The sequence below is a fragment of the Gallus gallus genome, chromosome 6 (genome assembly GCF_016699485.2).
Source record: "Gallus gallus isolate bGalGal1 chromosome 6, bGalGal1.mat.broiler.GRCg7b, whole genome shotgun sequence".
NCBI lineage: Eukaryota > Metazoa > Chordata > Aves > Galliformes > Phasianidae > Gallus > Gallus gallus.
This window is the reverse complement of record NC_052537.1, coordinates 23,713,221-23,740,829: the sequence shown is the minus strand read 5'-3', so window position 1 is coordinate 23,740,829 and position 27,609 is coordinate 23,713,221. Positions and strand designations below refer to the sequence as shown.

Genomic DNA, 27,609 nt, shown 5'->3' with positions numbered 1-27,609 from the left:
CGCCGCACCGCCCTCTGGGATTTGTAGTTCTCTCTCACCCCCAGGCCCTTGCCGGCGGCGCGGCGAGGGACTCCATTTCCCGTGGGCCCGCGGGCAGCGCATGCGCTTTGCTGGCAGCGGGGGTGAGGCTGGGGAGGGGGGGGCGCGGGGCAGCGCAGGTTCCTGTCGGCGCTCGCTGCGGCCTGGCACTGCGAGGAGGGGCGGCCGCAGCCCCGCGCATGGCTATGGACCCGGCCGAGGCCGTGCTGCAGGAGAAGGCCCTGAAGTTCATGGTGAGAGACCGCGGGGAGCCGAGGGGGCACCTGCGTGTGGGGCCGGGGTGGGGGGAGAGTAACGGGGTGGGGGCGAGGGGCAGTGCCGGGTCGGGGTGCCCTGGGCCGCAGGGGGGGGGGTTCCCGTCTTGTGAGGGGAGGGGAGGCCAGGCCGTGCGGGGCGGGGGGCTGCGGGGTGGGAGGGTACGCGTGGGATTCTCGGGTTTTTCCCTTCGTTCGTGTACTTTAGGCTGTGCTGTGCTGCACCCCGTCCCCCTGCAGCTTTGTTCCGTGTTCCTTTCCACCCTGCCCTCAGAGCTGTGCGCACTGACACTTCGCTCTCTCACCTTCTGCTGCGTTGCAGTGATGGTGGATGCGCGCGGCCTGGGCTTGTGGGCCGCCCTTTGGCACGGCAGGCAGCTCTGGGGGTGCTTGCATCCGAGATGCTCTGTACTTGTACCTAGATTTAAGGCTTCACACACTTAAACTGTAGCTTAATTCTTTTTTTTTTACTTCAGTTGTTGATATTTCTAAACGTTTTAGGCCAGAAACATACAGTTTAGAAATGGAAATACGCTGGTACCGTCCGAAGGGAATGTAAATCTTGTGTGCCTGAAACTGTCCTTTCCCTGTGGATGTCATCTAAATGCCTGGCAGCACCTGGTGAAAGTTTACTTTGGGTTGGTATTTCCAGTCCTACAGACCTAAATCTGAACTCATCAGAAGGAAGCAATCCTATTAAACCGTCACAGCGTATGCCCAAGTGAAATCGAGGAAGTGCTACTTGCAAATGTTTTCTCTTTAATTGAGCTTTGCAACAGTTGTTTGACTTCTGCTTTTTTAATCCTGCAGAACTTGTTTCTCTTGTGGTTCGTTGACCTTTTTGCTGCTAGCCCTGTAGTCTGGCAGATTTGTAGGGTCTCTGCTCAGTGAAGTGGGAAAATGCTATGGATACCTAAACAGGAAAGGTAGCAGTTAGTAATAATAAACCACCTTCTTGGGTGTGCAGTTGGCCAAAGGAGCGTCCCTGAGCCTGCTGTGCTCATGTTGGGCCAAGCTCGGTGATGGCAGCCTTAGTCTATGTAGTGACTTCCGTATCCTCAGATGTGTCTGTGTGCTGCCCTCATGCACTGCTTTTGTCATTCTGTGCTAAAGTTCCCAACCAATAGCTTAGTTCCAGGCATTTGAGATCTTCCATAAAGTTGGGGCTGGGACCTGAGGGAATCCCTGCCCATCTCACAGCTGGCAGTGTGCCACCTGAACAATAAAGCTCCCTGATGCTGAGGGGACCTAAGCATGAGAGCTGCTCTTATGTGAGTTGCATCTGGTAAGGGCTCCAGATAAAGGGAAGAATTATTGAGGATCCGGCTTCGCTGAGAGCTAAAAGCTAAACCAAGTTCCTTAATGTTTTATTAAAGTGCCTCTTGAAAGCAAAGTGCATGCAAAATTGCAGTGAAAGAGGGAGCTTCCCTCTGATCCCCTTGAACTTTTTAGGTGTACGTATATTTGTATGGGTTGAGAGTGATAAAAGGTTTGTTTATACCACGTCTCAGGCTTTTGCTTCAACGTGCATCTGTGTAGTCCCTGTCTTATTTTAATTATGTTGATGAAGAGTTTTTGTTGGACTTGGTGAGGACTTTCCCTGTTCCCCTTTTGCTGTTGGTGGAGGTGCATGCAGGTAGGTTGTTCCAATAAATGAGATCCCATTGTAAATATCAGCTCGGTGCTGCTAGGTCGTCTCCTGTTGTTTCAGTCTGTCAGCACTCGGAAAGTGCTCGAGTACTGCAGTCATGGCATTCCTACCGTTATCTGCACGGAGCTAGTGGATCCTCAGCTAATGCTGAATCATTCACAGCGTATTACCCTGTTCATCCAAGTGTGTGATGCACTTTGTGTGCTGCTCCCTTCCCAGAAGGGCTGTGCTGTGGGTTGAGGTGGGCTTTGCTGTTAATTAGTGATTTTTCCCTGGGACTTCCGCAGTGCTGAGGTATCTCACCGTAGGTGAATATTCAAACATCTTCTGTAGGTGTATGATCTGTTAGCTCTCCAGCTTTTTTGGTGGTTCTGTTTCTGATGTGAATTTGTGCCGGGTTTCATTTTGTGTTGAAAAGCAGCCCTGTAGGTGGTGTTATTTTTGGGCTTCTCTAGAAAATAATACTTTTTTTCCACTTCATGTCAGTAGCTCATTTTTGGCAGTGGCTTTGAGCAGTGCTCCTGAGTCACAAGGTATCAGGCGAGGCAGACCTGCTGACTTCACGTCTGACACTGAGAGAAAAATGTCACGTGGAAACTTCATCCAGTGCTAACCTTACAAATGACATTATCTTGCCTTAAAAGGGGCTGTTTATTTTTTAACGTGTCTGTATTCATTACCTTGAAAGACAAGGTTCTGTATGCTGGTGTCTGCGTAACTTTTCAATGAGACTAAAATCTCGTTGTTCTCCCTGGCTGCTATTGCCTCCATTGCTCGCCAATGAAACAGTGTTGCATTTAGGTAATATCTGCTACCAGTTTTCCAGGTGTGCGTTCAGCTACCACACATGTCATGTGATACTTTCAGCTTTAAGTAATGCATTTAACTTCATTCACCTACTCAGTTTACCTCTGTGTTTCAAGAAGGCCTAATTTATTCCTGATATTCAGCTGTGGCGGATGAGCATTATGCAATACTGAGCAGCTGCTCACTGGGGAGGGCTGTATCTGCTGGTGAAGGAGTGTTTTCTATCACACGTTCTACGTGGTGTCTTTCAAAGCTTCTTTTGAGTGAGAGCTAGTTGATAGAATTAAGACAGTGTTGTAAATTACATAGCCCAGTGTTCTGCAGCTACACCAAGGGCTTTGTTGGAGTGGAACCTTAGTTCATCTCAGTGCCTTTTCATGTTTCTAAAACCCTTGAGATACACACTGCACTTTATGAAGAGTGCAGTTCTAAGAGGCTGATGCGCGTGCTAAAAGGAGAGACAGCCGTGCCCATTAGCTTAAAAAAAGCCACCATCGTTGACAAAAACATGCCTTACAGAGCCCCGGTTTTATTCCTTCCAGAATATGGGATTTCTGTTGTCATAACCGTTTACAGAAGTACCCGGAATGAGGTGCTCCATAAGTAACTTCCAGAGTTGAATGAAGTGTTTACAACTGTAGATACAGTATTTAAAGCATGAGTGCAATAGGCTCAACTGAGACTTTGATTAAATGTCATATAAAGTAAACTACATATGCCTGCGTAGAATAGTAGATATTTTTTCAAAGTAGCTTCAAATGGTTCTGTTAAGTGTACGAATGTTCTGATGATTATCTTTTTAATTAAAATGAGAAATCTTTGTTTAAAGTGGCATTCTTTTTTACGGCCTGTTACAGTCTCTGTAACAATCATTTCTTAAGTCTGAACGTTTTTAATTCCAGGAATCCATTTATATAGAACTATGTTTAGACTTAATTAAGGAACGATTCTTACAAAGCTTGTAAATAGCCAGGAAAAAAGGGACAGAAAATAAAACTGACATTCACACTTAACGGAATGATTGTTACAAGGTATGTAATATGCTATAAAAATACAATAAAGCCCTTTTTATAAGAGTTCATATTTTTTGTTCCTCATTTTGAAAGGTATTTAAGAAAAATATCAAGGCTCTATGAAGTAACATCTGTTTGTGCGAATGGACTCCTGACAACTCCAGTTGTGTTTAATTAGGAGTGCTTGGAGCTGCACCTGACCAGTGTGGGATCCTATCTGGGATAGTTTGGCAAGCAATAACTTGGTATTTAATGCAGTTTCACTTTCTCAGTTTCTCTGGGTGAATCAATTTGCAGTACTTCATTTAATTTCCTGGCTTGTGAATAGGAGGATGTTGATACCAGTGTTCTTCATGAATTTCTTTTTTCCATTTAACTCTCATTAGTGTTTTCTTTCTGGGCAATGTGATTCTAGAAGGTCCTGATTGCCTTCTTATCTCATAGAAGAGCACAAACTGGTGTCCTTGAAGATGAATTTGTTATTTATTTTTTTGTCTGAAGTTCCTTTATCTTGGTATTACATCCTTGTAGGTGCTTCTGGCAGGCCAAGCGGTCGTTGCAGTTGGGGGCTGAAAGGTACCAAACCTTGGAATCCCTGGCTTGCTCTTTTCCTTCTCTCTCTATATGTATATTCACACACATGCAGAACAGGTAGACAAAAACAAGTACGTCAAAGAGGTTCCATTTGCACAGAACTTGTATGGTTTATGGCATCAGCAGCACTCAGATTTTGAAGAGCTGGGACTTGTTAGCTATTTAAAACTCTGCTTTAAAACCCTTACCATCTTCCTACTGACCTATTTGTGTTGTGGTAACTTTGTCGTAGAATCCTGGATATCCAAAGGAAGAGTAGCATGACAGCAATGGGAGTAATTTTGTAGAACAGCTGGGATGGCATTTACTTCCTAAATGTGGGGTTGCAAAGGCTCCCTGAATTTTTAACATACCCTTAGTCATTTTCTCCAGTAGAACTTGAGTAACATTCTCTCAGCTGGAGGATTTCTAGGAACCATTGTCTATAAAGACATTGATTTCTTCCCTTCTGCCCCAGACTCGTGGAGCTGCAGGTTCTTCTGCTCTAAGCGCACCCCGTTGGCGCTTCGGGAACCTCACCCTTGCTTCCCTGGTCATGTTTCATTTCAGTCACTTTGCTTCATTAAATGTGTTCAATTAGAAAAGCAAATGGCAAATTTGCTATCACGTTGCTGAAGTATTTAGTTTCATGGACTTAAAAAGCAGAATTTGTTGCACCGTGCTCTCTGTACTATTATATGTACTATAAACATCAGAGAGAATAGGCTGACCTTAATATTTGCTTCCTAGCCTAAATCGCCGCCTTGCAGCAGTTATTTCCCACTGAATAAAAAGTTTAATTTCACGCCCTGATTAGTGCTAGTATGTTCAGGTGGATATTTATTTTATGCAGCTAAACTAATCTGCCTTGGCAAATTATTTGCCAGTCAGCAGAGCTATAATTCCTTGTGAGTATTTGGTACTAAATTATCATTCTCGTTAGTAAGATGGAGCTGAGTGTTCTAAGCACAGAGTTTGGTTGGGTGAAGTTTTTCCCAACTGATTTGTAGAAGATGGAAGGTATGTGCAGTGGCCTCCATGTTCCCAGCGTTCTACAGTGCTTTGTGCAATGGAAAGAGGTAATGGAGGTTTCAGAGGAAGAAAATGATGATTCTGTAGTTGTGTATTGTCTCCAGGGATAAGGTAGTGTACGGGAACTGTTAAGTCCTGGCCTGAACCACTGATTGAGCACCTGGGGAAAGGACCCAGTCAGCCGTGGGAGCACAGGTGGAAGCAATTCATCTGTGTGACTGGAAGGGGTGGAGCCTGGCTGCACCTCTCTTAGACCTCATTTAAGGGCTGACTGCCGCTGGGGAAGCTCTCTGGTTGGAGATCCCTCCTTGGTGGAGCTTTCCCCTGTGAACCTGCAATCTTCTGATACAGGTGAGCAACCTTCTTCACTTCCCTTATAGCACCTTTCTATCGTGCTGTTCCTTCTGTCGTTACACCTTTGGTGAAACACTTTTTTCCTTCATATTGATCCGTCCCATTGCTACAGGGGAGAAATGGGTGTTGTTGGGAGGTGGCCTCTTCAAGGGGTGATCTTTAGTCAGAGAGAGGGGAAAAACAACAACAAAGAAACACACAACAACAGCTGTTCTTCAGAGTGTTTTCGGTGACCAGCCAAGCTCTGATCTCCAGGCAGCAAGTGAGATGAAAAGGTAAAGCCACTGTTCTTTTCCTGTTGTTTATTTTCAGTGTGAGGGACTGCCAGGGGAAGGGGTGATCTGCAACTAGAAATTAAGTGGCAGAAGCAAATTCATGCTCTGATCTGATTTAAAATTCACTTTGTGCTATGAAAACATTAAAAGTGAGGACCAGACGGTATTTGCTGAGTTACAAATGCTGACTGCACGTTTTTGTCAAGTGGTTGTGTTCATCCCCTGCTTTGTTTCCTTTGGCTTTCTCTCTGCTGGGGTTTGTTTGCACCATAAAACTCGTTAATGAAAAATGCTTGTTTTCTATTACAAGGAAAGTCATTTATACCTGAAATTATGAAATTTCATTAAGAGCTGAGTGAAGGGATTCTACTGACTTTTTTCAGTCTGCATAAATGCGTTTCTTGTTGTATTCATCTTTGAGTGATTGCTACAGTAAGGTTTAAGGTACAACTGACCACATGTGTAACCAGTGAGCTGAGCAAATTGCTTCTATTGTATACAGACTTTCATGCTATATTCAGCAATGCAAGTGGCATAAGCCATTTGCGCATGCAAGGAGTTTTCTCACTTCCTTGTCTGCTTACATTTTGTTGTCTTCATCCTCTATGTACTGCTGACGCTTGGGTAATGCTTAGCTGTTCTTGGTGGCAAACTACCTTGGGTTCACAATGCATTGTGTTTTCTTCAGCCCTCTTCATTTCTTCCTTCACATGATTGAGGAGATGCTCAGCAAGGTGTATTAGCTTTATCTTTTAGGTGTTCTTGCACTGAAGGACTGAATGAGGTGGTTTTTCTTTTTTTTTGGCCGTGGCACCAGAGAGTGAGATGTAGCATAGTGGTGTCCAGTGGCTGCAGCTAAAGAGTGAGTGCTCAAAATACAACTAATAGGCAATTGAACATCAAGCCATTTTCTTGATGAGCACTGATAAATGCTGAGAAAACTTCCTGTTTCAACAGAGACTATTGGAAATAAGCATCTTCAGATTTGCATTAGATGAGACCTGTTATTAAACGGCACTGCTTTCTAATGCCTCCTTATTCGTGTTCTTGGTGTTGACCAAATACTACTCCTGCTTTGCAGAAGAGGAAACTGAAGCTCAGAAATGTGCCTGGGGTTGTGGAGTGGAGGAATTCATGCAGGGTCATGCAGTACCCTGATAGGAGCAGGCAGCATCAGAGGAAACGAGTTGTTCTAATAGCCAGCCTTGTGCTTCTGACCGTGTTTTGGTTAATTTTACAATTGGCTAACCACCTGTTAAGATAACACATTTTATCATTAAACAAAATTAATTTTAAAAATGGCTTGAAACTGTCTGTTTTTAATGGGATCTGAATATTCTTTGTTTTAATCTGCCTCATGAGGCTTGTCTTTCTTCTGGGAAGTACACTGTTACATCATTAAAATACCATCCCCTACTGAGAGAGAAATCGGCCCCATTCACTAAATGGCAATGCTGAAACAATGACAAGTATTTCTAAAAACTGCATTAAAATTCATTTTTTTCTTCATCTGTGAGTTCCATTAAGCAATGGGTGCTTGGCCTGCTTGCAGCTGTATGTGCGCAGCCCACTTTGTTCATTGTGATGGCAGAAGGCAGAGGCAGAGATGTCAAAGACTTCTCATTTAAAATCATTCCAATTTTCCATGGTGATTTTGCTCAGAAAAATTGGTTGCTTTTAGTCTTGCTATGTTCTAAGAATTGAAGATATCTGATCTAATTCCCCCCTCCATGCTGAAGCAGAGTCTGTGCATCATGCTGATGGGAACAGCAGCAGGAAGGAGAGGGTGGGGAAGAAGGGAAAAGCTCAGAGAAGGATCCTTCAGCCTTCCCAAGGGATGGGCAGGAGTGTTCAGAGGCTGTGAGCAGGAGCTGTGCAGCACCTCCTGCGGTAACCGGTCTGGCTGGCAAAAGCAAAGAGCCTTAGTGCTGGTTTTGTTTGCTTCATCCTGGGGTGAGAAGGGTTGCAGGGGCATGCTTTGCTGGAATGAACTCTGTAAGTCCTACGTTAGCAGAATGAACTTAAAGAGTGAATTTAAATAGGGTTCTAGCTGTAGCTTAGATGGCCCATCCTCTTTGGAAGCACCTGCAGCAAGACAGAGGTGATGAAAGCCATAGAAAGGGAGTTTGGGAGCTATCAGCCAGTGCTGAACTCTGGTGTGGCCTTCTTCCATCAGCTGGCTTTGTGCCCATATGTGAATTCTTGTGTTTTCTTTGTAGGAGTGCTCTCTCTTGGTGCTTGCATCTAAGGACATAGTTATCCCAGGCTGTAAGGTATTTCAAGTACAGGAGAATGGATTAAATACTCAGGAGGAAGGCAGTGGTGATCTTTGCTGGATACAAACCAGGGCTTGGCTGCATTCTGGCTGGAAGAGGAGATGTTGAAGCTTCTAGACTTGCCCATTTAGCAGCCAAAACAGTCTCTTGTTGCTTTAGAGAAAAAAGGTCTGGCTCTCTCTCCACACACATCACATGTGATTATTTTTTTGTGAGAGCAGTGCAGAATGGAGCGGTGTTTATGTGAGAGTTGCTTTCAGCATTCGGGTAGTTGGCCTTCGAATTCCATGTGATAGGAAGATTCTGGTTATTCTCCAGAGGGGGTGGTTTGTTGGATCTGCTCACCGCTCTTCTTCCTTACATTCTGCCTAAGTCTCCAAAGAATTGAGAATGCAGCCAGCTGTCATTCATCTCTGGCAAAGCAGAACAATAAGAAGTGGGTGTAGTCTCAAGAATCTGTGGATCAGTCTCATTTTCGAAGATGTATCTTGGAACCATCTCAGCAGTTATCTGAAGGAATCTAGACAGTGTTAACACCTTCAAATATGATCTAAACTGGTTTCTGTTGGTCTGTACTTAAACAGCTTTTTTTTTTTTGTAATAATAAAATACTCTGAAAGTTTTCTACTGGCAAGAGGATATTCCTATGTAGCTGTATCTTGCTGGCCTTAAAAATAAGAATTTAGGCAGAGGCAAAACAATACAGAGCTCATCAGTAACAGGAAAGGTACCATATGGGGTTGGAGCAGTCTTCTGAAGCATGAGTCCACATCCCCTGTACTGGCAAGCAGTGTACCCTGTAGTTCCTTTTGCAACCTCCTCAAAGCAGCTCTTATATGGGTGCTCCTTTCTTTGCTCTGGTATTGTAAGGCTATTCCAAACTGTAGTACTTTTAGTTAGAATCCTCATTCATATTTTCCTAGCTAAACTTCGTTTGTGGCTAATTCATTCTCATTTGATCCTGTGCCAGTGTTATTGAGTTTAAACAGCTCTTCCTGCTCCTCTGTGTTCATCTGGATATGTTTGTAGAGAGCAGTCATATCCCCTCTGAGATGGATCTGGTGAGTTTATTTTTCCCCCCTTTTCTTTCCCTTATAGGATGTTTCATATAAGGTTTTATCATCTTAGGAGATCTTTTCAAACAGCTGCAGAATGTGATTGATCTACCTGGAACACGGTGGACAGAACTGTGCACAATATTCCAGGAGGGTTTTTACTGATCCCTTGTACAAAAGCATCAGTACTAATTTGTCTCTGCTGGGAATTTTTCATGTTATATATTCTGTAGTGGGATTTGCCTTCTTCATAGCTGCTTCTTGTTGGTGAGCCATTGCTGTCTAGTAAATAATGCAACTCTGGGCCTCTTCCCCTCTTTTCAATGTTGTGGACTCCAGTGTACAATGGAAATAATGTTACTTTTTGATTTACATACATTTTGTGTTAGTTCTGTTACTTCCAGATACTGTGTCCAAAGAAGTTTGTTTTCAGCTGATGATTCTTGGTTTTTAGCTGTTAATGAGAATATTTTATCATTAATTCCAAGATTAATAGTGGATTTCAACCAAGATCCAACTGTACAGCTTGGTGGCTCCCTTTTGAAAATAACCCATGATCCTCTCCCTTTTTAGGTTTTTATCCTCCTTACAACTCTGGTATTAATCCTAATCCTCTCCATTTTAACTAGTAACTTCCTATGTGTCATCTATCAAATGCTTAACTACCTCTAATTTGTCTGGACTTCGGTGATCTTCTTAAAGAAGAAGATTGGGTTAGTCTAGCGCTAATTCTGATTTGTTCTAAATTGGGAGTAGATTTACTGGGGTGTCCCACGGCGAGTGCTCCGTTTTGGTGGTAGTTATCAGAATTCATTTTGAGGCTGCACGTACTGTTTGCTTTTGTGTGTTTGTTCTTCTTTTTCTGAGGGTTGGTCAGTCAGTCCTGGAATGTTTCAGGGTCATTCTGGTTAGTCTTATTACAAGTACTTATCTGCATGAGGATGCTGCCACTGACTGCCTGTTGGGTGTCTTCCCTCACTTCTGTTGTCCCTGCCTCATGCTTGCACCACAGTCCTTCCTCCAAGGCAGTGTGTTTCCCTGGTACTCCTTCTTTTAAATATCTCCTCTGATCAAGCAAGGCAAAGGAACATTTACATCTTGTGCCAACAGCTGGCTGAGAACTGACAGGGAGGTGCCCTTGATACGGGGCAATTAGAATAGGGGAGGAGGTGGATCATATCCTGGTAAATGCTTGGAGCAATTAGTTATGGGTTCCAATCCAGGGCACCCTGTGCATGGCACGGATATGCTGAGGCTTACGGGATCTGCAGCAGGCATGGCCACCCTCCCCCCCCCCCCCCCCCCCCCCCCACCCATGCACAACTTGCCCAGCTGCACCCAGGGGAATTGTTAGCAACTACTGATGTGGCTATGGGAGCTTTCAGGAAGTTTGCCTGTAGTGCAGAGCCTTCCACTCCTTGGTCAGAAATAACCCAGGGTCCAACCGAATCTTTTCAAGAGTTTGCTGATAGGCTAATTAAGGTGGTTGAGGGGTCAGACTTACCCAGAGCTGTCCATGGCCCCATTATTGTGGACTGCCTCAAACAAAGGTCTCTTGAGGATATCAAAACCCTGTTTCGCTCAGCTCCTGGGAAAATTTCTACACCGGGGGAGGTTATTAGGTATGTGTTGGATAAACAGAAATCTACCCCGCTGACTAATGAGGGCCTGACGGCTGCTATCACTAACGCGATGGCTGTGGCTTCGATGCCACCACGAGCTGCAGAACCCTCCCAAGGCCCTTGCTTTCAGTGTGGCCAATTTGTCCACACTAAAGCCCAGTGCAATGCCCCGAGGGATGAGGAGAGGAGTCGCCTTTGCTTCAGGTGTGGCCAGTTCGGCCACATTAAAGTCCAGTGCAGAGCCGCAAGGTACAGGGAAAGGGGTAGAGTTACATGCCAACTATGCGGCAAGGGAGGACATGATGCCGGGCAGTGTAGGAGCGTCAGAGTTCACGACTGGGGGAGGGTGCCTCAGGCCCAGGGCCCCTCCCTCAGCCTGCAGGATGGGCTGTTGGTGATACCTATACCCAGCCTGCCAGTCATGCAGGCCCCCCACCTTGAAGTTCATAACACGCCCACTGTGGCATTAGCTTTAGACTGCCAAAACCGCCCGCTTGTTAAGGCGTTCATGTCATATATTGGCCTGCCGCCTGACTTTTTGGGTCGTCGCTCTGTCCCGGTCATGGCACTTATTGACTTGGGGGCGGATGTCACGGTGATATCTGATGAGGACTGGCCCAAGGAGTGGCCTGTGGGGGACCTCTCAGGTGATCAGAGGGGTGGGAGGGACCATATCTACTAGACGATCCTCGGCAGAGGTAGAGATTGTCATAGTCAACAGGGACGGTTCGTTGGAGAGACCTGCCTTGCTTGTCCCACTTATTGCCAAAGTACCAGGGACACTACTAGGACGGGATTTCTTAAACAGTGTGGGTGCACACATTACAAATTTATAATAAGGGCCACTGTCTGCCAGCTGTCCACTGCATACGTGATTCTACTGTGGTGGAAACGGGAGGCACGCCCCGTTTGGGTGGATCAGTGGCCTCTTTCCCTCGAGAAGCTTAAAGCACTCAGGCAGCTAATTTCACAGGAACTTCAATTAGGGCATATAGAACCCTCTCTTAGTCAGTGGAATACCCTGATTTTTGTTATACAGAAGTGCTCTGGCGCCTTCCGCCTGTTGCACAACTTGCGCGCGGTCAATGCCCAACTTGTGCCTTTTGGGGCAGTGCAGCAGGGCGGACCAGTACTGTCAGCCATACCCAAGGAATGGCCGTTGGTGGTCATAGATCTTAAAGATTGCTTTTTTTCCATCCCTCTTGCAGAAGAAGATCAGGAGGCATTCGCCTTTACGGTACCGACGCTCAATAACTTAGACCCCACAGAAAGATTTCAGTGGTGTGTTCTCCCGCAAGGAATGGCGTGCTCCCCTACTATTTGTCAGTTAGTGGTAGGTAGAGTATTGGAATCAGCTAGGAGAGACTTCCCTCGATACATAATCTCACACTACATGGATGATCTTTTGCTTGCCGCCCCTACTGAGTTAGGGTTACAAATGCTTGAGTCACAGGTAATGGCTACTCTAACTGCCGCTGGGTTCACTATTTCAGAGCAAAAGATACAGAGAGGCCTGGGAGTCAAGTACCTGGGGTAGAGGTTTGGTCCCAAGGTGGTCCAACCAGTGGGTCTTGTTATTCAACCACACGTTAAGATGTTGTGGGATGTGCAGAAACTGGTAGGAGCCCTCCAGTGGGTTCGGGGTGCATTGGGGATACCCCTCGATTGATGAAGCCCTTTTATGATCAGCTGAAGGGGTCTGATCCGAAGGAACCTTGAGACCTGACTAATGAAATGGCCATGGCCTGGCAAGAGATCTTACAAAGCTGTATGGAACATATGCTTGCGCAATGGGGTCCCACCCAGGCCCTTGAAGCAGCTGTTTGCAGGTGTGAGGCAGGAGCTGCCGCTGTTCTGGGCCACTCTCTCAATGCCAAACCGCAACCATTGTGGTCGCTGTTTTCAGTACAACCCATGCACGCCTATGCCTCCTGGCTTGAGGTATTGGCGATGTTACTCAGGAAAACCTGATTGCTCTCGGTGCAGGCTCAAGGGAGAGAGCCTGATGTGATACACTTACAGAGTTCATTCCGTGATGTACAGCCGCTCCCTGAGATCCTTCTCACAGTGCTAAGTGATTTTGGAGGACTGATAAGGTACTCAGACTCCCTGCCCATTTTTGACGCGGCTAAGCCACTTGCTATCTCCTTGCGGGTGTGGGTTCAAACCTCTCCGCTTGAAGGGCCCACGTTATTCACAGATGCATCCTTGAGGACCGGTCAGGGGGCGATGGTTTGGCAAGATTCTAGTAACAGTTGGCAGACTGCTATTTTCGCAGACCGAACAGTCAGCGTGCAGATGCTCGAGGTGATGGCCGTTGCGGTGCGCCTTTGGCGTGAGGTACCTTGTAACATCGTTACGGACTCTGCTTTTGCAGCCAAACTATTAGCCCGGATGGGTTGGGAGGGCCTCCCGAGCACAGAAGCTGCTAGCATGCTGGAGGAGGCTTTAGCCTCTTGTACGGCCCCTGTTGCTATTTTGCATGTGTGCAGTCACTCTGAGGTGCCAGGCTTTTTTACAACAGGTAACGTGGTGGCAGATAAAGCTGCCAGTATGCAGGTTTTTACAGTCCAAGAAGTCTGTAATCTCCACTCTACTCTTCATATAGGGACCTGTGCGCTCTCTAAGACTTGTTCCATTCCACTATCTGTTGCGCGTGATGTTCAGGCGTGTCCTCATTGTAACTCGGAGCCTATCATAGGGGCCAGGGTTAACCCCCACGGCCTTGGACCATTGCAGGTCTGGCAAACAGATTTCACCTGGGAACCACGTCTATCCCCCCGTCCATGGCTAGAGGTTACGGTAGATACCTCCTCTACCGTCATTGTGGCCACCCAACATGCTAAGTCCAATTCATCATCACTGGGCAACCACTATCGCCACAATTGGCTTGCCCAGTCAGATTAAGAAAGACAACGGATCGTGTTTCACCTCACGCTCAACGCAGGAATGGCTGGCGATGTGGAGGATCTCCCACATTACGGGCATCCCTGGTAATTCCCAGGGTCAGGCAATAGTGGAATGCGCCAACTGACTCCTCAAGGATAAGATACGTGTCCTTAGGGAAGGGGAAGGATATAGGGATAGGATACCTGTCGGTAGGCAGGCTGAGCTCCTGGCGAAAGCCCTCTATGCATTGAACCATTTTGAGCATGGTGACAGTAAGCGAATGCCAATGCAGAAGCGTTGGCAGCCTCAGATCTTGGGTGAAGGGCCTCCAGTCAGAGTAAAAACAGATAGTGGACTGTGGGAAGAAGGATGAAGGATATTTGTATGGGGTAGGGGATACGTCGCAGTAAAACATGAGGAGACGGGGAAAATTTTATGGACTCCATCACGGAAGGTTAAACCGGATCTCAGGAAGGACGACTAAGATTATAACCCGTTCCCGTAATTGTGTAATAAGCAAGATGAGTCCCCTTTTGCAGAAGCTGCTGGTGGGAAAACCGAAGCCAACTCCAGAACAACTGAGGGAAGGACGAGAGGACCGAGAACCACTCATGAAGAGGAGCACCACACCTGCAACACCGACACTTCTGATATTGCTGGTGTTTATGGTAACGGGGGGGGGGGAAGGAGTGCACCTTCTACAACAGCCACGTAACGTTTGGGTCACGTGGGTGAATCTCACGGGGCGAACAGACTTCTGTCTTAGCCTTCAGTCCGCTACCTCTCCCTTCCGCACCTGTTTGGTGGGTTTGCCGAGTTACCAATTGGAGGAGTTTAGAGGATATACGGTCAACTACATTGGATGTAAAAATGATATAGACGCGGCTACACAGACGGCGTGTCTGATTCAATCATTAAATCGTACCCTCCCTTGGGACCCCCAAGAATTGGATATTTTAGGGTCTCAGATGATCAAGAACGGAACAACACGTACGTGTGTTACCTTTGGTTCGATGTGCTATAAAGAGAACAATCACAGCAGAGTCTGCCACAATTTTGATGGGAATTTTAATGGGACTGGTGGGGTGGAAGCAGAATTGCGTGACCTCATAGCAAAATGGAGCAAAGATGACCCTCGTATAAGACCCTATGTCAACCGATCATGGACGGTGGTAAGTCCAATGAACACAGAGAGTTTTTCGATAAGTAGTAGATATTGTGGATTCACCAACAGCGAAACTCGTTATTATAGAGGGAGCTTTTCTGATTGGTGTGGTTCGAAAGGGGGAAAATGGTCGGCGGGATACAGTAATGGGACAGAATGTTCCGATGGCACGGCGGATTGCGGTGGTAATTGCACGGCGGAATGGAACAATTATGCATATGGGTTTACCTTCGGGGGTAAGCCAGAGATATTGTGGAATAATGGGACTGCTAAGGCACTCCCCCCAGGTATCTTCCTGATTTGTGGTGATAGGGCATGGCAAGGTATACCAGCTAATCCTTTAGGAGGCCCCTGTTACTTAGGGAAGCTAACGATGCTTGCTCCAAATCATATGGGTTGGCTTAATATATGTCGTAGTTTACATCCTCGTAGGCGCCGCCGCGACGTGAGTCTGGGACCTGAGTGTAGCGATGAAGTTAAGCTGTGGAGCGTCACATCACACATCTTCACTTCAATTTTTGCGCCGGGAGTCTCGGCAGCGGCAGCTTTGTCCCAGATAGAAAAATTGGCATGTTGGTCTGCAAAACAGGCCAATACGACCACGCTTGTGTTAAATGCTATGCTTGAAGATCTTAATAGTGTCCGTCACGCGCTGCTACAGAATAGAGCAGCTATTGACTTCTTGCTGTTGGCTGAAGGACATGGGTGTGAGGACGTCGAGGGAATGTGCTGCTTTAACTTCAGTGATCACAGTGTGTCGATTCATAAACAACTGCAATGGATGCAAGAACATATGCGGAAGATTAAAGAAGAGTAATCCCTTTGGGAATTGGCTGGATGGACTGTTTGGGGGAATGGGTTCATGGTTAAAGCAATTGCTTAAGGTTCTCGCAATAGGGCTCGCAATTTTTGTGTGTATTCTGATCTGTCTTCCATGCTTTGTAGGATGCTTGTAGAACTTCCTGCAACGAATTATGGAAAAGGCTTTTGACCAACAGATAGAGTATCACAGGCTGCGTGAAAGGTTGTAGAAGGATGCAGGTTGTGTTCATGATGTAATGGGGCAAGGCTTGGCTGAGCACGGGGAGTCGGGTTATGATGGGAGAGGACTCCCTGTTGCTCTGATGTTTGTTTAAAGGATCACAGTAGAAGGATAGTAAAAATAGTTTGCTGAAATGTATTCGTGATTAGGCGCTCTGCGTTTCTTCGCGGTGTACGGGGTAGGCACGTGTAAGGAGTATTTAGCTTAGGGAGGGGGAGATGTTGTAGTAGGCGTATGACGGGGATACGTGATGTATGAGACAGGCCTCTCTCTAGGCATAGTGAGAGGGTGCTATCGTGCTCTGACAGACTGACCTTGCTGCCAAGAAAACAAGAAGAGGAAGGATGTAAAGGAATGAGGAAGTAATAGGAACCAACCAAATAAGGCACGGTGGTATCTAGTGCGAACCAATCAGGGTAGGACATGGTGGTACGACTGCTTAAGTAAAGGTATATAGGCTGTGCTTAGTAGTGAATAAACGCCATTTTACTGCTCATCATATTGGTGTGCGTTTGCAGTCATTTGGTCCTGACCAGGTAATTGGTCAGTGTGCGCTAGGGCTAACACAGGAGGCTAACATCACAGTTGCAGAAGGCAACATCCAAGTTCCTTACAATAAGTGAATGGGTCCCACGTTGTAATTGTAGCACAGTGCTTTGTGAGGGAAATGGGCTGGGATAGAACAGCCATACATACGTGTTTTTTGGTAAATTCCAGGTAACGTACCTGAAATTCAGCAGAAAGTCAGGAAGGTAAAAGTTGGCACTGGAAGTTCTTTTGCTGTTTATGGAGATTGTAGTTTTCCAGACTTCTTAACATAGTTCACCTATTTTTTCATCTTTTTTTACTGAACAGAATTTTCTATTCCTCATACTCTGAGTTGTCGTGAAAAAACTAGTATCCAGATGAGCTTTCTGGCTTTTATGTGGACTTAAGAAGTGACAAGATACAGCCTTAAAAGCCACTGTCTTCATTTTCTTGATACCAAGACAAGCTGCCTTCTGGTTTGTATGTAGCACTCTGTGGATCCCACTGTTCTTGCAGGATACTTGGCACAAGATGAGATGGTAGCAGGAGATGTGTAGTTTCTCTTTGCCATAGATTTTGCAGCCTTGAAGGGGCTGAACCTAGGACTTGAATTTCAGATTTGAAATGTCACGTGGTTGTGAAATCAAGGATGCTTTTATGCATGGGCCTGAAGAGAATGTCTTTATACTGTGATAGTAAGCGTGTGCACAGAGCTTGCTGGTATTTGTCTGAAGATTAATGAGGTGTCATCACAGATCTCCATCTGATTCAGGATGCTGTAGCTTAGTATTCCTTTGAGCCCTGAAGAAGGTAGTGTGATGTTTTGTGTGACTCAAGTAGTTTTCCCAGTAGCTGCAGCTCATGTCTTTGCATCTGTCAAGGAATGTAGATACGTGTTTGACCAGACTCTGGTCAAACACTCCAAACCAATTCAGCAAAGAACTGGAGCTAGGCATGTGCTCCATGTGGAGTGAATTCATTTAGCTTCTGGGCAGAGCTTGTTGCTTGAGAGTGCTACCTGCTTCAGAAGGAGCTTCTATAGCAAAGTATGAGCTCAAACAATCAATCGACTCATTGTCCTCCACTCATTCTCAGAAATCTCACAAGCAGCACACTTAAATCTTAGCAGCATCAGAAAGTTTATAGATGTCTTTCCTAATAACAGAATCGTGTACAGGGTTTCAAATTCTTCCACTGAATTAGAGTCCACAGATCTAACTATGCCTTTTTTTGAGCACTGACAATGGAATGGGATATTTAGCTGGACTGTGAGATGGTATGCTACGCAGTAGGAATTTATTGCTGTAATGCATACAAACTCATTAACAAGTTCTGTGCCACATTACTTTCCTATGGAAATCTTCTCGACTGGACAATCCTTGGTGCAAGTGGCCATGCCCTCCCATGTCGGTGACTGACAGATCTAATTCTGCCTTTGTAGCCGAGAGCCCGGTAGTAAATGGAGTTGTGAATATTGGTACTCAGAGGCAACCGTCAGAGTATTACAATGCATTATTCCTCTTCTTCAGTTGGTATTTATCAAAGAAGGTGTTATATCTAATGAATGCAATGTTATCTTCAAATAAATTCCTGTGTGTGGATCATAATTTAAAAGAAATGAAAATTTAAGTAGCCTTACAGTTGCTTTGCAGTGGCAGAGAGAGATGGGTTTAGCTTGCCTGTTTGAATGGTATGTGATGGAAACCCAGAGTCAGTGTCCTCTCTGAGGGGAAGGGAAGCATTATGGGTTATATGATCAGATTAATAAAATCCTTAGTACATATGTATATTTCATACACGTCTCGTCTTTCCCTCTATATCTTCTTGCATGGAAGCAGATAAAATGGAGAAGTAGCAGTACTGCCTTGCAAGTAACAGAGTAGGTTTCACTTCATAATTATCATACTGACATATTTATCCTTTCTCGTGGAAGTGAAGATGCAGATATTTAAGAACCCTTCTTGCACAAAAAAGCCCAATTTCTGCTCAGCACTTAATTAGCACTTGTTTATGACACGGCATCTGATTTGATTTTCAAAACAAATTGCACAGTAAAGAGGCTGATATTTAAACTGTATAGTAACCAAAGCTCCAGCTGTGACTCAAATATTGTAAGCCTTCAGGGGTTGTGTTTAGGTCTAGAAAATAGGAACTCAGGCCTGTAATTAAATGTCCTCTAGAAATCAGCCTTTGTCGGGAGAGAAAGAGGCACCACTGAATTTTAAATTGCTGACTTGTTCTCAGAAATCATTCTGTTGTTCTAGGCCTTGCTGGGGACTGCAGAAATCAAAAGGATTAAAAATAGAAGAGTAGATGGCTAAAGGAACAATGCCAGTTAAGTGTTGAAGGAAAAAAGATCAGAGCAGTAGCAGTTAGAGTGCTTTCTAAGTTACCCCTGTGGTCGCCTTCCTCAGGAAGTGAGAATTGGAAAAGATCAAACTGACCCCAGCAACCCAGCTTCTCATTGTGGAAAATGCTGGAGCAGATGCTAAGAAAAAAAACTTCTTACGAATGATACTGTAATCATGAGCATAAACAGTGTGTGCTCTGAAAATAGAAAAATGAGTAGATCTGGCTGGGCAATTGTGTTGCTGATAGAACTGCCTTGAATGGATCGTAACCGTGGAAGACCGTACAGTTGATTGATAGAATAGCACAACTTTCCAACAAGATACTTGTCAGCATTGCAGATCTTGTAGAGGCTGGGAGGGGAGGAGGGGCAGGTTTTCGTTCTTTTGTATTGACAGATAACGTGTGGGTTTCTGATACGTCATTCACAGTTGTGTGTCTGCTGTCACTGGGATACAGAAACTTGGAAAGCTTTAGCCAGGTGCGCTTATTTGTCAGTGCCAAAGACGACATTCCTGGGGTTGCTCACAGCGTGCCCATAGGAGAGCCACGGAAGTTCAAAATTTGGGGGCTGGTTGTAGAATGAAGTTTAGCCAGTGAGGAGTGTGTTTGAGTTAAGTGCTGATAAATCCAACCCCAGAGATTTGAATAAAGTTACCCTTTTCCATCAGTAATTGCATTTGGTATGAATGGAGGTTCACTTGGGCGCGTATCCCGCTTCAGTGGAGTGGGCAGCAGCATACAGGCAGTGACACATCTTGCACTACTAGTTGCTTCTCTTCTGTATGGTTCCTTTTCTGAATGAGGGTAAGCTTATCAAATGTAGAGGAGACATGCTGCAGTGAGAGGCTTTTGCAGGCATGGCAGTGGGCCTTAGTTTCTCCTGTTTGTGTATTTAACTGGCCAGTGTTGAAAAACAGAGTTTACAGTAAGTGCTAATCTGCTGAAAGTCCTGATCACTCCTATTGCTAATGCTCAGGCACTAACATTGGAAGGAATTGGTGTTAGTAAGAGTTGTATAAATATGATGCTATCTTTGTTGTTGCAGGCACTTCTGCATGGGAGTAATCCTGTTAATGGCAAAAGATTTGTTAATTTACTTGCATGTTTACAGGGCTGGGATCTTCAAATTAAATGGCTTAAATCATTCTTAAATCAATTACTCAAACTACTCCAGGCTGATGGGCTTTACAGACGTTAAGCAGCCTGCCAGTCCTAAGAGAAAGCTTTGCTGTTATCCTCTAATTTCCAGGCTAGGTGGCTGAAATGGAGGAAGAAGTAAGGCAGCTTTTCCCACATATGTTGGGTGAACCTGAGCAGGTCCCGGACTGGTGTTCAGGTCTCTTTACTTCTGACACTGGGATTTAACCAAAGGCTTTTTATTTCTGCTTGTTTATGAAGACTTTTTTCCCCCTTTGTTTCTTTCTGGATAGGGGGTACCATGCTGTGCAACTTTTACAGAGCAGCTGGAGCACTTAAGCCAGATGCAAAGCATGGCTTTCTGTAGGGGTCTTGCTAGATATGTCGTGCTTACTGTAGTTTCTTCCATTTTCAAAGCACGTAGAAATGTCAGCAGCTCCTCTCAGCAAACCTGTGAGGTGGGTTAAATAAGTGTTGTCCTCGTTTTCCAGTAGTAGAGAGACTAACCACCCATGAAGTCAGTGCTGAACTAAGGATTAGGTCTTAGAGCATGATGCTTCTAGCTGTGTTAGAGGTCCCCTAAAACATACTTTGTTAATGTGTTAGGCATCGCAAGTCCAAACTCAGCAGGTGAGTGCCATAACCAGGATGTACTTGACTCTAATTTATCAGCTCAACGGTGGTTATTGAAATTCAGCTTAAACTGAGATTACTGGCTAGGACACCAGGGCATAATCTTCCTACTGTTTTGAAAGATTTAGGAGAATTTAAATTTGAGCTGGGGAGAAGCAAATCAAAGTGTGTTTTGAGATCTATACCCATACTTCTCTTTGGAGGCTAGATTTTAGTACGTTCCAATTCATGTTTTTATTTCAAATTCCCAGGCTGAACAGCATCCCACAGCTGTGAATGTTCATCATTCAGTGGTGACACGTTTTTCCTCTCTAACAACTCTTATTTTCAGTGTTTGTGGACACAGTTTGTACAAACTAAATATTGTATGGACTCAAGGGCAGGTGGAGTTAAACTCAACTTGAGTAGATCTGTTCTGAAAACGAGGGATGTTTGCAGCCTTCCAGAAGGAGTGATGGGGGCACGGATCTGTTGGTTTGGAGGGGAAGTACCATAAATTAAGAAAAGGAATTGTGAAATAATTGCCAAGAGTAAGAAAGGTGGGGGACTTGGTGTGTGAGCATGTCCTGCCTGGTCCTGTTGCTCAGATATGATTTTGATTTCTAAGCATCCCCCTTTTTTGGGGGGGGGACAGGCACAGCTGGATCTGCTTAGTTTTGAGAGTCTTTGAACATGGAATATTATGACAGGGAAAGCTTAATTTGTTACTTTTTTTCCTGGTTGTAAATTTCGCTGTTTGGTTTGTGCTTCCAGAGCAGTTGGACGTCATGCTTTGGCCTCAACCTGATAAGGTGGAGAATCAATAAATGGGGGAGGAGGTTATGTTTATCCATCAGTTTGAATCATAATTTTGGCAGCATGTGAGTGTAGTTTCCTGTTAGTCCGTGCTGAGGCTGCACCTTTCAGAGCTATTCCATAATCTTTCCACATTGTCTGCTGTTGTCTGACTGTGTCGAGGGTGAGTGGCACTAAGGCTCTCCTGGTCTGACTGCTGTTTCCATACCATGTAGTGTTACATAGTGGCAAAAGCATCAGCATTGTCTGTTAGGTGCTAGTACTACGCTCACAATAGGTTGTGCTTATCCAGGTGCATTTCTGGGGGAATTCTAAGGAAATACCTATATACACTGAGCTGAAATGTGAAATGGTGGAAATGGTTTAAAATAAGTAAATACGTAAATAAAATAGTGGGGGATTTGTTAGGAAAGTGTTCCTAAAGCGGCTGATAGCTGAGGCAGCAAACAAGGTAATCTGGGGACCAAACTGTCATATGTGGCTTTAAAAAAATCTGCATTGTTTAAAATGCTCCAGAATTTAGATGTAGGTTAGCTAGGTCCCAGTGTAAAAGGAGGTCTCTCTTTATGTCTATTCTCTCCTAGCCCCGAATACACATGCCAAAAGATGGATTCCAACTTATATCTTCTGGATACCAAGCATGGCTAAAGCAGGTTGGACTGTATTATTGTTATTCATCTCATGTGAGGGACTGTGTTGGACACCTGTGCTTGTCTCATTAGTGAAGTACATAAATGAGGGTATAATGAAGTTACAGTGCCATGTTAGCTGATACTCTTCATAGCCATCACTGTTTTGTGTTTGTGCATGCTGTGTTTGTATAACATTTTCTCACTGGTCTCATGAATGTGCACCTCCTGTAAATAAAAGTTCAAAAAGCAGTCACCTGAAAGCAAAAAGGGTCAGAGTTGGAAAAGAAATCTGCAGCAACAGCTCAAATTACAGAATTAAAATGGGCCTTCAAACACAAAGCTGCGTGGTGGTGGTGCTGGTAATAATGGGGAGGCCAATGGGTTAAAACACGAGAGGATTGCATCTAGCACCATTCAGATCTGCCTGGCTGGAACAAGCACGGACACTGGCTCACATCACATACCAATTGTGCTGTTTGACACAGTCTGACACTGCGGGGACTCCCCGCTCAGGAGCGGCCCAGCGCTATATTGCTCTGCTGTTATTAAAGGCCAGCCTTTAGATGTCTCAGCAGTCCGCCGCGAGCGATTGCTGTCAGCTTTTTCACTTCTGTGAGTGAAAAATCCCCCTTCAGAAAAAAAAAAAGAGCTTAATTTACAAATTGCTTGTATCAATCTCTCCATCATGTGTGGATCTTCACAAGAGAAGCTGGCACCCTTCGGAACACACGGCTTAAAGTTGCTGGTGTTGTAGAAAGCCTGAATGGTTGTGTTGTTATGGCAACAACAACGGGAAATATGAAAACAGCACAGAGAAGCTGCATCCTGTTGTCGTGGCAACTGGAGTTGTGGAAATGATGAAAAGTGGAGGTGAAAGGATCTATGGTGCCGTGAGCCCAGCAGAAACAAAGAGACAAGTCACCTGTGTGGGGTGGGAGGGCATTAGGAACAGCAGCAGCATTAAGCTTTAAAGCACAAGAGTTTCATTGCAGGTGCTAACAGGATGGCTTCGTCTCTCTCCAGCTTTCTCTCCTCCAAATACTAATGGTAACTTGTTTGTGCAAGTTGCTTGCTGCCGTCAGCTGATGTTGAGTTCTGGGAAGCTGAGAAGAGCTGGAATGCTTGCAGAAAGTTGGGCGTTGAATCCCATGCTGTGTTTGCAAACCATTGCTTTGGCTGAGAGATGTACCACAAAGGTGAAGTGTGGTTTGGAGCCTCCCTCTGCCTGGAAGTCCCACACTGCTGAAGGTCAGCTGGGGCAATGCTGCCAATGCCTTCCTGATTTCAGCTTTGCTGAGCTGGAGGCACAGCGTCTCAGAGGGATCTCAGCTCTGCAATTAATGTCTCTCAGAACTCAAGTCTGTTGACCTATGGGGCATGGCGTCAGTTCTTCTTATGTGGTAGGCTGGGAGAACAATAGAGAAAGGATTGTGTGCTCTTCTGGTTTTTAATTCAAAGGCAAACAGACTTGCATCTGTTCTTACTATGTTGTGTTACCAGTGCACTGATGCAGGTGGGTAATATGTATTTTAGCCTCTGAAAAATAGTCAGGGCAAAAAAAACCCAAACCAAAACAACAAAACAAAATGCTCAGAGATCTTCTCATTAGACAGTCTGAAACAATAAAAGAACTTAAACATTTCTTATACTTTTCTGTGGGGCTGCTTTCCTTTTGGTTTTGTGTTTACTGTTATTGGTTCTAAAGCCTTTAACTTATGTATCCTTACTCCTCCTTGATCCAGCAGAAGTTATAAACCTGAGCTTGTGTCACGAGCAGATGCTCTCTTGGAAATAGCTCTGCTATTCTAATTGCAGTGCTGTGATTTCACTGCAGGAAGTATATGGGTAAGGGAGTTGGTACAAAGGGTGGCAATTTTTGATCAAAAGGAGGAGCTCTCATAAGCTTAGAATTTTTGAGGTCAGAATGATTTGATTTAGGAGATGCATCCGAAGGCCTTACCTGTAAGATTCTTAAAAGCATGTCTTGGAAAGAAAGCCACTTTTGGTTTATTTAAAAGCAGTAATCTACATATGCATGCAGATGGAATGGTGTCTGTGCATCAGACTTATCCCTTCTGGTGTCTGTTTGTGTTTTTAACAGGATTCTAACGTAATGATTTTTTTTTCCTCAGCATGGCTGAGTATTGATCTGCTGCCTGGCTAATACAGAATACGAGAAGTATCCCAGTAACACAATGTATTAATGTGGGCTAAAAGCAGCTTGTATTACAGACGAGGTGGAGGAAGATGGAGTTCTGCAAGACTGGACACGTACTATAAATATCCATAAAACTGACAATTTTATCTAAAAACGGTGCTGGCTGGATTTGCGTATTCTCAGCCTGCTTAAATAGGAGATAATAGTTGAACACTACCTGAGCACGGGTCGCCCACACTGATGTCGTTACCCTCTGCCCTTTAATGGCAGCTTTTTGTATTTCATGTTGCTGTGCTGCAGTGCAGAGCTGCGTTGTGCTCATACGTGGGCTAGAGGAAGCACAATACCAGCGGCCAGCAACGTGTGTTGCTTTAAGAAAGGGGTTTTGAGTAACCTGGAAAGCTCTTTTTACTCCAGCAGTTTGCTGCGAGTTTATCCCTTACGAGAAGGTGAACACCTACAGTTATTTTGTTCAGCCTTGAGCTTCATTTAATCCTGTCTTCAAGCGGCAGCGTTGTGCTGCTGGCAGCCCGTAACATCCCATCACCAAGATGCTGACCCTGTGAAGACAAGCTGCAATTGACTTCTGAGGGGAGGGGGGATTTTTGTCTGAGACTTCGATCAATAAGACATGACAATCCAATTCCTGTGTTATATTGATGCCTTCTGTGGTTTAAGCCAAAGTGTGAAATTGGGCAAATTAGGCTCTTAATTAGCTGAAACACTTACAAAACATTATTTTGATTACATAAATGGGGAATTTTAAAACATCGTTTTAAGTGGCTTCTGAAACGTGGTATTCAGAGTTAAAGATAATCCCTTCCCTCATATACTGTTGTGAGCAAGTGTACGTCACCTAAGATATATAATATAATGCATTCATCTGAGACTTTCTGCCTCCCTCTGTCTTTTGGAGTAGAATTTTTAGAGCCGAGTTATAAACCTGTAAATGTGTTTTATGCTGGAAATTCTTGGTGCTACCTTTGCTAGATTGGGACCTGCAAAGGCTGCTGTAATCAAACAGGGCACCTGAGGTATTAACAGTCCGTGCTTCAGTCAACTGAGCCGGAAAACGGAGTGTAAAACCAGGACGGGGGTGAAAACAGGCTTACTGCATTAGAACTGCACTTCCCCATGTTTTTAAACATGCAGTGGCTGCAAGTATTTTTTTTTAGTAGTTCTGTCATTTGGCGTCTCCTCTGTAACTTCAAAGATGCGTATTCTGGTTGTGATGGTTCCACGTGCTGTCTGCGATTCAGATAACAATCCCTTGGGTGGGAAATAGAAGCAAACTTGCTTTCTGCAGTTCCTTATTAATGCTTGGCGTTCTGATAGTACTTTGAGAGTGCTGATTGCTGCGTAGACAGCAGCATTTTGAGGAGGACAGGTATATGTGATGTGTGCATACCATAGCAGCAATTGTCAGAGGTTTTAAAGAATTATGCAAAATTATGGGTGGAGGAAAAATCTATCAAACTCCCATTTCTCCATCTCTCCACCAGCATAGGATTCTTCTCTGTGTGTTTTGAGGTGGAACTGCAGACCTGACAGATAGAAGTGTCCCAAGCTGGGGAGGTTTCCACTCAGTCTTAGAGTCAGTTTGGGGGATTTCTTTTTCTTTCTAACCTTGCAGGTGTTTGGGTTCAGTGCTGGTTAAGCAGTTGGTGTTGTGGTTTTTGCTGCTTTTTGTCACAAAGGTGGTGATTCACCATCATTGCCTTCTCAGCTCCCTGCTGCATGAGTGTGTGCTGCACCCAGGTCTGTGACACCTCTCAAATAGGCAGGCATGGAGCTGAGGTGCCCTGTTACTCTTTACCCAAGCTTGTGCAGAGAGCCTGTTCCAAGAATTGGGTCTTTGAGTTTGCTGAACCTCAGGCTGTCCCATCCTCTCCCGTGTCTTGTGGTGTAGTATGAGTTAAATTGTTAGAAGTGGTGACAAAATCAGGTTTTGGATGTGACGTTGCCTAACAGCAGCTTTTTCTAATTAGACCAAGAGCATCTCCATTGTCAGCTTTTGGATAGCTGTTACGCTTGAGACCTTGCTGAGATTGGTTTCAGTGCATTTGGGTAGGTCTCACTTTTAAGAGCATGCTTGTTGCTCAGAGAAGCACACACAAGTCTCTACCCGTTCCACTCCTCCAAGAAGGGCATGGCATCTGATTCAAAGCTCTGCAGGTGCACTGGTTTATATATATATATCAGCTTCATGGATTAAAGAGCTGTAATTATGAAAACATCAGTATTGTCTGGTTCAGATATGATCATGCAAATTCCCTCCAGCATTTGGCAGCTAAGGATCTCGCATACCTCCTAGCTGGGAAGCAAGCTCCTTTGTGGGGCAAGTCAGTTCTGTTGCTTTGGAATCCCAGAGCCTGAACAACAGCAGTAACTGCTCCTTGGGGAAAACATTTCTTCACAAACATTTTCCTAAAAGCCATGATTTGATCCTCCCAGATCCTGTTCAGGTAAGGAAATATTTGGATAATCTGAATATGTAAACTCTTTTCTACATCCCATATATTTGATATTTAAGAGTAGTTAGTGGACTGGAATCTCTTGTAAAAAGTTACCGTAAGCGAGGGAGTTAGCATAAGATTAGAGAAGAGTTTGCATAATATGTATGTTCAGGGAAATTTACTGCACAATTATACGAGAAGTGGGAGGCTAAAGGCAAAGGAATCCTTTCCAGTGCTGTGAGCTGCTTGTGCGCTGCAGAGCTTGCAGAATGCACTGATCCCAGAGCCAGTGTGAGTGGGGAAACCTCTGTGCTGAGTTCAGTGGTGTGTGCAGGTGTAAGTCTGACGCTTGAGGTGTTTGGGGTATGGGAAGAGCGCTATGCTTGAGCCTTGCCAGTGTGTTTCACCATCTCATTTGTGAGATCTCCTTGTTCTAAAGAGTGATCCTGCAGTGTTCCAGGAGCACATCTTCAGTCTTCTGAAAGCGAGGAATTGGGTTGCTTGCAGTTAGTGAAATGCTTCAAGGTCCCATAAGGTGGCTCAATGGCTTATTACATCAAAACAGGAACACAAACCACTTTGGATAGTTCTCATAATGCTTGTGGAAATGTGACCAAAATATTTGAGCACAGCAGAGGCTGAGAAATTGCTGGAAGCACTGGGTGTGACAGCAAACGTGTTGCCCAGCACAGGTGTGGTGTGCTTCCAACACAGCTGGAAGTGCTGGGGCTGGGTGGCTCATGGAGGCATGGGCCACACTAAAGGGGTCCTGCAGTTCCTTTTGTTTTATAGCTTCATCTTCTTGCTATGGAAAAACCACCAGGAAGACAGTGACAAAGGCAGTCAGAACTATCTCATGTGCAGGGGACGG

The 27,609-nt window shown here is 44.9% G+C and overlaps 1 protein-coding gene across 21 annotated transcripts in view; it reads left to right on the top strand.

Annotated features, from left to right (window-relative positions):
- The first annotated feature begins 130 nt into the window (after positions 1-130).
- BTRC (beta-transducin repeat containing E3 ubiquitin protein ligase) overlaps positions 131-27,609 on the top strand; it is a 118,062-nt gene continuing 90,583 nt past the window's right edge. For 10 of the 21 annotated variants that reach the window (XM_025151777.2, XM_004942220.5, XM_025151778.3 and 7 more), the window contains exon 1: positions 131-272. In XM_025151777.2, the coding sequence (XP_025007545.2) occupies positions 219-272 (54 nt within the window). In that variant the 5' untranslated portion in view covers positions 131-218. Of the gene's footprint in view, positions 273-14,379; positions 14,509-22,076; positions 22,146-22,415; positions 26,748-27,609 lie in introns of those variants that run through there. The other 11 variants (XM_025151776.3, XM_040702522.2, XM_015288766.4 and 8 more) reach the window with 3 other exon arrangements.